The sequence below is a fragment of the Cibotium barometz genome, chromosome 7 (genome assembly GCF_041138505.1).
Source record: "Cibotium barometz isolate CiBa-2024 chromosome 7, ASM4113850v1, whole genome shotgun sequence".
Classification (NCBI taxonomy): domain Eukaryota; kingdom Viridiplantae; phylum Streptophyta; class Polypodiopsida; order Cyatheales; family Cibotiaceae; genus Cibotium; species Cibotium barometz.
The window spans coordinates 29993942-30006322 of NC_141052.1; the positions used below are offsets into that span (position 1 = coordinate 29993942).

A 12381-nucleotide genomic window follows, 5' to 3' on the forward strand; every position below is an offset into this window, starting at 1 on the left:
CATGCACCCCCTTAATTGCCACCCAGCCCCCATGCATGCACACTGTCCCAAAAATTTCACAATCATGCTTAATCCCTAACACCCAACCGTTAACCTTATCAACCTTATAATTTTTTTTTAACCTTATAAACCTTACAATTTTTGTTCCTTGGGGTTCTGCCCCCAACCATCATCTAATTAATTAATCAAAAATATGTTTAGGGGGGGGCTTTGTGGAGCACCACCTTGCACAAAATGGAGCACAAAGTACCCTGTATATTTTTTCATACTTAATAAAAGTCTCTTGTTATGGGGAAAAAGAGACGGAAACTCAGAAACCACAGGCGTAGTTGCAGTAGGATTGGTAATGGATTCTAAGGGCCGGTTCAAAGGGTTCATTGGAAGAACAGGGCTCATCAGAGGAAACCCTAAAGCAACAGCGTTCATCGAAGGAAACCCAGTTCTGCGATGGACATCTCTGCTTATGCTTCTGTGTTGAGGTACTGTTCCACTGCTAAGTCTTTGTCTCATGGCAAGCGTGTCCATCATCACATCATACATAATGCAATCGAGCATAATGTCTTTCTGGCTAACCTCACACTGCATATGTACGGCAACTGTGGAGCTCTGGATGACGCACATGCCTTATTTGGTAAAATACATCAGAGGGATAGGTTCTCATGGAATTTCATCATCATGGCATGTGCGCGGAACGGAAAAGGTGGCGACGCCCTGCTTCTGTTTGATTGGATGATGGGTGAAGGTTTTATGCCGGATAAGTTCATCTACCCCAGCATTCTTTCAGCTTGTACTGGTCAGGCTGCCCTTGCGGATGGCAAGAGAATACATGGCTACATCAAGAGCACTAGATGTGAGTTGGACCTAGTGGTAGCAAATTCTCTGATCAGCATGTATGGAAATTGCGGCAGCTTGGAGGATGCAAGGGTGATGTTTGATAAGATAGTTGAGCGGGATGTCATCTCATGGAATGCTATCATCTATGCATACGCTCAACATGAATGGGGATGGGATGCCCTCCACCTTTATGAGCGGATGGATCAAGCAGGAGTGCAGCCAACCAAGGCTACCTTTATTAGCATTCTTCTGGCATTTGGAAATGCAATGACCTTGGCAGAAGCTAAATACATTCATGCTCAAGTCATAGAAAAAGGATTCGAGGCAGATCTTGTGGTTGGCAATGCCATAATCGGCATGTACACCAAGTGTAGCAGCCTTGCTCGTGCAGAGAGAATGTTTGAAAACATGCTGGATCGTGATATTGTCTCATGGAATGGTATAATCACAGCGTACGTGCAGCATGGTGACAGCAAGAATGCTGTGCAACACTTTTTCAGAATGCAAGAGGAAGGCATAGCTCCTAACAAAGCCACTTTTGCCAGTATTCTTTCTACATGCGCCAGCAATGCTGCCCTCTTTGAAGGCATGCAATTCTATGCTCGCATGAGCTGTAATGGAATAGAATCGGGTGTATTTATTATGACTACCCTCGTCTCCTTGTATTGCAAATGTGGGAGCTTGCAAGAAGCTCACTGTATATTTGACATGATGCAGAAACGAGATGCTTTTTCTTGGAATGACATGATTGCAGCACATGCTCAGCATGGCAGAGGCATGGAAGCCTTAACATTGTTCCGCCAGATGCAGGGAGAAGGGCTATTGGCTGATAAGTTCATCTTTGCTAGTGTTATTTCAGCATGCACAAGTAAGGAAACACATCTAGAAGGTAAGCGGCTTCACACTTCAGTGATTGAAAGTGGGTTTGAATTGGATACTGCTGTGGGCACAGCGCTTGTTAACATGTATGGCAAGTGTGGTAGCTTTGAGGAGGCGAGGAGGTTGTTTGAAAAAATGCCAGAGCGAAACACACTTTCATGGTCCACCATGATCACAGTCTTCATTCAGTACAAGCAAGGCAAGGAGGCCTTAGAATTCTTCTCACAAATGTGTGGTGAAGGGATGTTGCCAAACAAGGCGACATTTGTAAACAGTCTCTCAGCATGTGCCTTCCTGGCAGAGTTAAACAAAGGCAGGCAGCTGCATGCGTGCATTTATGGGATTGAATTTAAATCAGATGTTGTTCTTGGGACTGCACTTGTCAACATGTATGGCAAGTGTGGCAGCATGAAGGATGCATGTGGAGCATTTGATGATTTGCGGGAGCGAAACATACTATCTTGGAATGCCTTGATCTCAGCATATGCCCAGCACGGGCAAGGCATACATGCTTTAAAAATCTTTCACTCTATGCAACAGGACACAATTTTTCCAGATAATGCCACCTTTGTAAGTGTGCTTTCTGCATGTAGCCATTCTGGTCTTGTGGATGAGGGTGTTCAATGCTTTTCATTCTTGAATTGGAATGGCTGCAGTCTTCCTGAGGTTGATCACTTTAACTGCATGATTGACACTCTTGGAAGGGCAGGAAGGTTAGAGGAGGCTGAAAGCTTTATAAGTTTTGCACCATTTCACCCAACTGCTACATCGTGGATAACGTTACTCAATGCTTGCAGACATTTGAGTGATATCAAGAGAGGAGAATGTGCCGCTACTCATGGATGGGAACTGGATCCAGAGATTTCAGGACCATATATAACATTATCAAATCTTTCTGCTGGGGAACATAATTGTGGAGTCGACAAACAGGATGAGCTTGAAGGTTTTGAGGAAACAGCAAGCTGTGGCTGAATGGGTTGCACGAGGTTTTCACAGCCATACCCAGTCAATACATGCAGTGCATAGGTTGTTAAAAGCCATCACTGTTTTTGTGGGTTGGTACTTTGGTGGACTACCAAGAGAATGAGGAGAAGAACTCATGGAGCAAGGATTCTGCTACTTGGAGCCAACATCGCAAGCGTTCTTCAAGCTTCATCTGCAGCTGCCACAATTCGCTGCCGACTACAAGCTCTTGAAATGGCGGAAAACTCAAGATGGTTGGGACCTGAGTGGATTGCTGAAAAGGTTGGGGAAGGTACCTTCAAATGTTAGCACTACATGGAGTCCCAGTACCCAAGATGGTAATCGTCTTGTCGCCTTAATCCATACTTTGGACTACCAAGAGAGTGAGTAGAACTCATGCAGCAAGGATTCTGCAGTTACTATCGTGATTGCTCAAGCCTCATCCGCAACCACCAAGATTCGTAGCTGACTACGAGGGAAAATGCAAGTTGAGATGGTCGGGACCTCAGTGGATAGCAGAAAAAGTTGGGAAAGGTACTTTCAAATTGATAACACTGGATGAGTACTCATGGAGCAAGGATTCTGCTATGTTCAGCCACCATCGCAAGGGCTCCTCAAGCTTCATCTGCAGCCATCACGATTTGCTGCTGACTACAAGCTCCTGCAACAACAGCAAACTCAAGTTAAGATGGTTGGGACCTCAATGGATAGCAGAAAAGGTTGGGGAAGGCACCTTCAAATTGATAGCACTGGATGGAGTTCCAGTACCTAAAATGGTAAACGGCTTTTGTAAGGTTCCTCCCTTCCAAAAATAGGGGAAACACTTAAGATAGTCCACTAAGTCTTATCTTGGAGAAAATTTCCTACTCATCGACACCTTGACCATGCAGAGATTCAAGGATACAATTCATAGGTAAGACCTAGTTCTATCCCGCAGGGGGAGCGTGGTCTTCTAAAAATCAAATCACCCATAGGGTAATTGATCATAATTTGGGCAACTACTAGTCTTGATTCCTAGAGACAATGCTTTTTTTCTCATCCATGCAAGGCACAGCCGCTGGCCTAGTCTTCTAAAATAGAATTTCCCGAGAACCTATTTATCTAACGTAGGGTTTTCACTTAATATGTTGGAAAGCTACCCGACTAATCGGGTCCACCCGTCCGTAGGATGGTGCCGTCGGGACATTCCATCCTCCCACTTTCCACCCTACTCACGTGTCAATTTGTTTTTTAATTAATCCTACCACACTATTTGACATAAATAAACATGTTCTTTAATTAAGGTCTTTTTCACAAGGTTTGTTAAAACAGTCTTTTTACACAATACAATAATGCCAAGACAAGATTTATAAAAAAAAGTATATACATGAATCAATTTCATACAAGCCAAACCGGCTCTCTTACTCTTTTCCTTTATATCGTCGATAATCTAGAATTCGGTCTTCCAGTCTCTACATGCTGGGCAAAACCCTACGGGACCATATACCTCATCGTCGACGCTGGCGAGGACTCAAGCTGGCCTGTCACCCTCTCGGGCTCTGTCGCTCGATCCTCCCGTCCCTCAGAGGGATGTCTACGCACTAGGGTGGGCTAATTCACCGCACTAGCTTGGGCCTTCAGAACTAGGCAGTATCACAATCACTCGCCTCAATCGTCGAACCTCATTCTTCCAATGGTATGAGGGATACCTTGGGTCAACTCCGGGCCTTAGTAACGTCTCCGCCGTCCGACTACACATGCACAAGAACGGAGTAGCGTCAAGACAGGGAGAAGTTGTATCTGTACCTTAATTTAACTAAGATAACAATCCATTTACTCAACTAAACCATAAGACTAGAATCCATGTTACCTTCTTAAGAAAATAATCCTTTTCACAAAGATTTTTACATTTCAACTTGAGATTACGATAAGATATTCTTTATTTAAGGCATATGCTATTGTTTAAAAGAATACAAACTTTAACTAGTAAATCAATCAAATAGATCACTAATAACAATTAATAGATCACTAATAACAATTAATAGAGGAGCCAGGGTCATACCTCAATCAATGATATGTAATTGAAAAATAATATATATATATACCTTATAGAAATTTATCGTTTATCGTTACCTTTGCTCTCGATAACAAGAGCTTTAAAACTTGACATATAAGAATAGAGTCTTCTAATACCTTTTCTTATGATTGAAATCATCCGATCATCCCCAAGGTTTATCTTCTCTTACTCGTATTGTGACTTTTCTCTCTTTCGAAGGTCTATGGCAAAATAGCCTTCTCTTGCAGGGTTACAGCATACTATTTTTTCTTTAAAAGAAAAGCTATGGAGTTTTGGTCTCTTCCTCCGAAAGACCATAGCAATCTAAGCTTCTTTTCTAAGATATTAGATAAGAATGAAGGGATATATACATCTCAAGCTCTAGGATTACCTTGATGCTACCTGCTGCCTTCTTACAGTTTTCCTTGTGTAGAGACCCTGATAGAATCAGCAAATTGTTTCGGCCATAACTCTCTGATAAAAACTCAGAATATGGTCATATAGCCAATCAAAAGAACCGGAAGACATCTAGTCTACAAGCCAGCGCGGGTAGAATAGGCAAAAACGTCTGTATATAGCCACAAACGTGCCATCTTTAGAAACGCGTTGCTTTTTCATATTTTTAGTATGCATGGATTCTAAATATGTAAAAGTACTCTAAATATGACCTCTTATCATGTAAATTAAAATTTCTATTTTTGGAGATACTTATCTCTTAATAGAACTATTTTTATCTTCTTATTTTTTTTTAGGATTTTTGGAGCTAATATTTTTATTCTAACATTTTCCTAATGTTTCTAGCCTTATTGTCTCACTCTTCTTTAAGTACACTCTCTTTCCTTATTGAAATCTATATTAAAAGAGACACATACATACATGGCTTGGGAGGGACCTTACAATCTCCCCCACTTAGAAGATTCGAGATGTCCTCATCTCGCGAGCTGGGGTAGTATCTAAGTAAATCCTCGAGTCTCTTTCAAAGTGGTGTCTCCACTAGGTAGAAATCTTCTTTTATATATAAACATTGTTTTGAGTCCCTTATTTTATGTGTTTGGCTTGTTTTGTTGTGCCTCCAAAAGGTCTATTATTCTAAAGTTAATTGGCCTTATTATCCTAAGTTCATGTATCCATATACCTCTCAAATGCTATGAACTTTCGAATTCCTTATTCTATACTCCCATGTAATATGGTACTTAACAAATTGTCATGGAGAAACGCAAGGGAATCAATCCTTTGTGCAATCTAATCTATGATAGGAATTTCATAATCTTAGTATCGTCTTGTAGAATACCTCTGTTCATCATGCACAATTACTTCACATGAATCTTGCATCAATCCTCTTCTATTTACTCATAGAAATATTTGTTGATTTCGGTTATCTTTAACCCTACTATCCCTATTTCTTGACCTAATTTTTGCTCTAGCTCATGATTCCTGGTAGGCTTGACGTTCCTCTTGAATTAGAAGACCTCTTCTTGATTAACATGGAAGGACTCATGTCCTTCTCGACACTTTCTATATATAAAAACTTTATCACAGTCTCTGGCTCTATAATTATGGCTTCTAAAATAGAGGATAGTTTTACATTCTTGATGAGATTATTCAAAGGTAGATTAAGCTTCCAAATGAATCGATGGAGAAGCATCTCTAGAGCAAATCGAAGAAGTTTAACAAAAGTTTGGTGGTATTCTTTTAGAGTCTTCCTTTCTTGGGTTAGCTCCAAAAATTCATTCATTTTATCCTCTCGAAATCCTGGAGGACAAAACCTTTCTCAAAGGTGTACTTTCATGGCATCCCATAACTGATTCTGGTTCCCGTGGTTAGATTGATAACAGTTGCTTCCAACTAATTTGACATTTCTTACGATTTTTAGACGAGCAAGGGTGAACTTGCTTCTTTCTTTGTATCCATGAAAAGTTCAAAAACTATCAAATACTTATCATAGTGCCACATCTAAAGGCACTTTGGATTAATATATCTGAGAGTTTCATTTTTTGAGAATTACACATCTGGTGCCTTGGGATTGACACATCCAAAGATTATTAGGATTAAAACGCCTGAGATCATTAGTTTTCTGAAAATTACACATCTAGTATCTTTGGATTAACACATCTAATAGCATGATCCTCTGGAAATTTCACATCCAAAGTTAGATCCATGTTGATCTGAGATCGATTCAAGGTCTTGGATGATCGTCCTAGTGTAAAGCATCCAATGGATGGCATTCACGCGTCAACTATTCAAACCTTAATGGAGTTATAATGTTAATAATTTATAATATGCAAGTTAATGAGATATATCTTGAAAATATCTCTAAACAAAGTTTCGTCTATCCTTCTAGTCATTCAGTCTCTCACTAGTTTCTTAATTTGATCGCCCTATGTTTTTCCTCGAAAGGTTTCCTCCCCAATCTTATTTCTCAAATTTATTGTATAAATATCTTGCGTGTGCACCTCCAAGATATAAGCACAATTTCGTAGGATGATTGTCTCAACATGTGAGGATATTCAAATCACTTCTATGGCCAGTAGAGATGATTGATTCATCCTCATATGATAAACAATTACCTGTTTTAATCTCTTGACAGTTAACCTTAAAAAAACAAATCCTAGGAACTAAGATCGGCTCTAATACCACTTGTAAGGTTTCCTCCTTCCAAAAATAGGGGAAACACTTAAGATAGTCCACTAAGTCTTATCTTGGAGAAAATTTTCTACTCATCGACACCTTAACCATGCAGAGATTCAAGGATACGATTCATAGGTAAGACCTAGTTCTATCCCGTAGGGGGAGCGTGGTCTTCTAAAAATCAAATCACCCATAGGGTAATTGATCATAATTTAGGCAACTACTAGTCTTGATTCCTAGAGACAATGCTTTTTTTCTCATCCATGCAAGGCACAGCCGCTGGCCTAGTCTTCTAAAATAGAATTGCCCGAGAACCTATTTGTCTAACGTAGGGCTTTCACTTAATATGTTGGAAAGCTACCCGACTAATCGGGTCCACCGTCCGTAGGATGGTGTTGTCGGGGTATTCCATCCTCTCACTTTCCACCCTACTCACGCGTCAATTTGTTTTTTAATTGATCCTACCACATTGTTTGACATAAATAAACATGTTCCTTAATTAAGGTCCTTTTCACAAGGTTTGTTGAAACAACTTTTTTACACAATACAATAATGCCAAGACAAGATTTATAAAAAAAAGTATATACATGAATCAATTTCATACAAGCCAAACTGGCTCTCTTATTCTTTTCCTTTATACCGCCAATGATCTAGAATTTGGCCTTCCAGTCTCTACATGCTGGGCAAAACCTTACGAGACCATACACCTTATCATCGGCCCGCTGGCGAGGACTCAAGCCGGCCTATCGTCCTCTCAGGCTCCGTCGCTTGATCCTTCCGTCCCTCAGAGGGATATCTACGCACTAGAGTGGGCTAATTCACCGCACTATCCTGGGTCCTCAGAACTAGGCAGCATCACAATCACTCGCCTCAATTGGTGAACCTCATTCTCTCAATGGTATGAGGGATACCATGGACCAACTCTCGGCCTTATTAACGTCTTCGCCATCCAGCTACATAAGCACAAGAACGGGACAGCGTGAAGGCAGGGAGAAGTTGTACCTGTACCTTAATTTAACCAAGATAACAATCCATTTACTCAACTAAACCATAAGACTAGAATCCATGTTACCTTCTTAAGAAAACAATCCTTTTCACAAAGATTTTTGCATTTCAACTTGAGATTGTGATAAGACATTCTTTATTTAAGGCATATGCTATTGTTTAAAAGAATACAAACTTTAACTAATAAATCAATCAAATAGATCACTATTAACAATTAATAGAGAAGCCAGGCCCATACCTCAATCCCTAAGAATGATATGTAATTGAAAAACAAAATATGTATATACTTTATAGAAATTTGTCGTTTATCGTTACCTTTGCTCTCGATAACAAGAGCTTTAGAACTTGACATATGAGAATAGAGTCTTCTAATACCTTCTCTTACGATTGAAATCATCCGATCATCCCCAAGCTTTATCTTCTCTTACTCGTACTGTGACTTTTCTCTCTTTCGAAGGTCTATGACAAAATAGCCTTCTCTTGCAGGGCTATGATATACTATTCTTTCTTTAAAAGAAAAGCTATGGAGTTTTGGTCTCTTCCTCTGAAAGACCATAGCAATCTAAGCTTCTTTTCTAAGATATTAGATAAGAATGAAGGGATATATACATCTCAAGCTCTAGAATTACCTTGATGCTACTTGCTGTCTTCTTACAATTTTCCTTGTGTAGAGACATTGACAGAATCAGCAAATTGTTTCAGCCATAACTCTCTGATAAAAACTCAAAATATGGTCATATAACTAGTCAAAAGAACCGGAAGACATCTAGTCTACAAGCCAGCGCGTGTAGAATAGGCAAACACGTCTGTATATAGCCACAAACGCGTCATCTTTAGAAACGCGTTACTTTTTTACATTTTTAGTAAGCATGGACTCTAAATATGTAAGAGTACTCTAAATATAACCTCTTATCATCTAAATTCGAATTTCTATTTTTGGAGATACTTATCTCTTAATAGAACTATTCTTGTCTTCTTATTTCTTTTGGAGTTAATATTTTTATTCTAACATTTTCCTAATGTTTCTAGCCTTATTATCTCACTCTTCTCTAAGTACACTCTCTTTCCTTATTGAAATCTATATTAAAAGAGACACATACATACATGGCTTGGGAGGGACCTTACAGCTTTTGTCATAATCAATACTTTGGACTGCCACCACCAAGAGAGAGTGAGTAGAACTCATGGACCAAGGATTCTGCTACATTGCGAGTGCTCCTCAAGTCTCCTCTGGAGCTTCCACAATTTGCCGCCAGCTACAAGCTCCTGCATTGATGGCAAACAAAGTGACACAAAAAGATAACAGTAACCCTTTAACCATCTCAAAGCTTTCCTTATTTTTTTTCATTTTAATAATTATTCCTTAAAAAAATTATCCTTTAGTGTATTTTTCATGGCTTAGATCATAAAAAAACTGATTATTTGCAGGTTTTCTGCAGATTGATGGAGTGAAAGCTTCTGCAAGTAATATCAGCGGGCATGTAATGGAAAATTTCTTGTGTGTTGGCTTCTGCTCAAAAACACTTGACTGGGTTGTTCAAATCCCTAATATTCTGTTTGAAACCCTAATCTGCATTGAAATGAAGCAGTATTAAGCTCCCCATAACCATACAGCATTAGCCCATTGCCCAGCTCGTGCACCCTGCCCCTCCCATCCAAGCTCATGCATTCTTATCAGTCCAGCTCGCACACTTGCTGCTTCTGTATTCTGCCCATCGCTGCACTCAGCTTTCAGCCTCCACCTCTCTCTGCAACCCACATATTACCCTCATTTCCCTTTCCCCTTCTCTCCAGTACCCTTTTCTCTCAAGTTGCACTGAAAGTAATATTTGAGTTTAAGTGGACCTTCCATTCTTGATTGCTGTAATGTCTTCAGCCTCGGCGAACTGGAAGAATATGATATTTTCCCAAGACTTGTTATTCTCCAACAGGACATGGAACGAGAAACAGCCACCAGATTTTGATTGCCCCAAAGTTGCCACTGAGATTTTGTTCTGTGGCTTCCAGGAAGATTTCCTTCTTAAGATTTCAACTTGGTTTTGAATGCATGACGCCTATTTCACTCAGATTCCCTGGCTTGCTGAGTGTTTTAGGGAAGCTTTGGAGAAAGCTGCTCTTCCAGGACCTCTCACCACTGCTGCTGATGCTGACGAAGTTCCCAGGGTCAGTGTTCTTGCTCAGGATCCCCATGTTACAGAGAACCATATTATGGTACAGATTTCCCATTGACGGATGGAGATTGCAGGGAGGCCTGATCAGTGTTGCATATGCAGACAGCAGGGACGCTTTGTGAGAGACTATTCCATGAGGAGCCATTTTGCCATACTAGACCACTGCAGCCCCCGCAGCCACTTATATATATCTATGTATGCGTGTGTGTGTGTGATTGTGTCTGTGTGTGTATATACATATACATACACACGCATACATATGTATGTATGTATGTATACACACACACATACATATCTATGTATGTATCTATGTATGTATACATACATATATGTATGCATATAGAAATATATCTATATTACCATATATATATATATATATATATATACATGTATATATGTACGTCAGGGGATTTTTCAGTGAGCCCGTGGCAAAATGGTGAGCTTCTCTAGTTTCCTTCTCAACCCTGCCTTCCCCCCCCCTCTCTCTAAATTTGTTTGGAAGCTCCCCATTTTAATGCATATATTTATCATATATGTATATTAATAGTGGGTATACTCACTAAAAACTCAAAGTGGAAATGATATATCAACTCACATGCAAGCACATTATTGAAGTAGAAACATTTATTATTTAAAATTCTCATAAAAATTTACAGAATTTTGACATGCTTTTGATAGACTCAATGGGAGTCGAGTATTAACATGACCATATTGCGGCGATGAGTTTTGAGCAAGCTATGGCCATTTTAAGTTTTGACTCCCCAGACCTAAAACTTAAAATGGCCATAGCTTGCAAAAAATCATTGGGATATTGTGGTGTTTTTACTCAATGAGTCTATCAAGCACACACGTACTTACACACACACACACACACATATATGTACATATGTATGTATGTATATACATACATACATCTATATATATGTGTATGTATACATACATGCATACACGTATGTATGTATACACATATATATGTATATACATACATATAGACATGCATATACATACATATATACATACATATATATATATATATATATGTATGTATGTATGTATGTATGTATGTATGTATGTATATTACATACATACACACACACACACACACACACACACATATATATATATACATATCGACATGCATATACATACATACATATATATATATATATGCGTGTGTGTGTGTGTGTGTGTGTGTGTGTGTGTGTGTGTGTGTGAGTGTGCATAGGCGAAAGCAATTATAATATAGAGGAGGTAGAGAGAAAGTAGGCAATGACCAAGTTCTATTATCATAGCAAAGAGATTACAAGGTTTGACATCCAACAAATGGACAATAGACAATATGCGTAGGGATTATATGATTACAACAGTGGGAGAGAGGTCTTTATATAGGCAATAGTGGGGATTGGCCGACTATCATCATGAATAATATCCCATAACTTGTAAATCGAGCATGACTTATAAATGGTGAGAGAAAATATACGTGTCTCAACTGTTCCCATGTTGGAATTAGGGTTGCAGGAATGCACACACAACTTCAAGAAGATGAGGAAGCTTGAGCACAACACAGTAGTGTATTATGAGTGCCAAAAATGAAAGATAACAAGCCCTAGAAGATAATGGGCGTATATACAATGCACGGGGGAAAAAACCTCCTAGTGAGGGAAAAAGTGCCCCGGCGGTCCTAAGTGTGTTCACACACATCACTACTATAATATGGTAACAAATCCCCCCTGGAGTGATGCGGTGAACAAGAGCTAGCACTCATGTATAGGGAAGTGTCTAGCTATGTGGACGAATCCACAAAAGGGAGTAAGCCCAAAGCTTTGCGAAAAGCTTCGAACTTCTCACGAGGCAGAGCCTTTGTGA

At 39.6% G+C, this 12381-nt stretch overlaps 1 protein-coding gene and 1 long non-coding RNA gene across 4 annotated transcripts; both read left to right on the top strand.

Moving 5' to 3' along the window:
* The first annotated feature begins 271 nt into the window (after positions 1–271).
* LOC147636875 (pentatricopeptide repeat-containing protein At4g13650-like) lies at positions 272–3958 on the top strand. 2 transcript variants are annotated; one of them, XM_086800455.1, is made up of 2 exons: positions 272–479; positions 646–3958. In XM_086800455.1, exon 2 carries the CDS (start codon positions 676–678, stop codon positions 2683–2685), a length of 2010 nt encoding a protein of 669 aa, XP_086656581.1. In that variant the 5' UTR covers positions 272–479; positions 646–675; the 3' UTR covers positions 2686–3958. The 2 variants fall into 2 exon arrangements, with proteins under 2 accessions (XP_086656581.1, XP_086656582.1); XM_086800456.1 differs by having other exon boundaries at positions 701–3958.
* Positions 3959–9480: 5522 nt separating this feature from the next.
* Positions 9481–10659, top strand: LOC147636876 (uncharacterized). 2 transcript variants are annotated; one of them, XR_015266128.1, is made up of 2 exons: positions 9481–9649; positions 9773–10659. It is a non-coding gene; the product is annotated as an uncharacterized LOC147636876 (long non-coding RNA). The 2 variants fall into 2 exon arrangements; XR_015266129.1 differs by having other exon boundaries at positions 9784–10659.
* The last annotated feature ends 1722 nt before the right edge of the window (positions 10660–12381 follow it).

What these genes read in the sequence shown, in the direction of transcription:
- LOC147636875 (XM_086800455.1), top strand. Translation starts at nt 676, where the DNA reads ATGGCATGTGCGCGGAACGGAAAAGGTGGCGACGCCCTGCTTCTGTTT.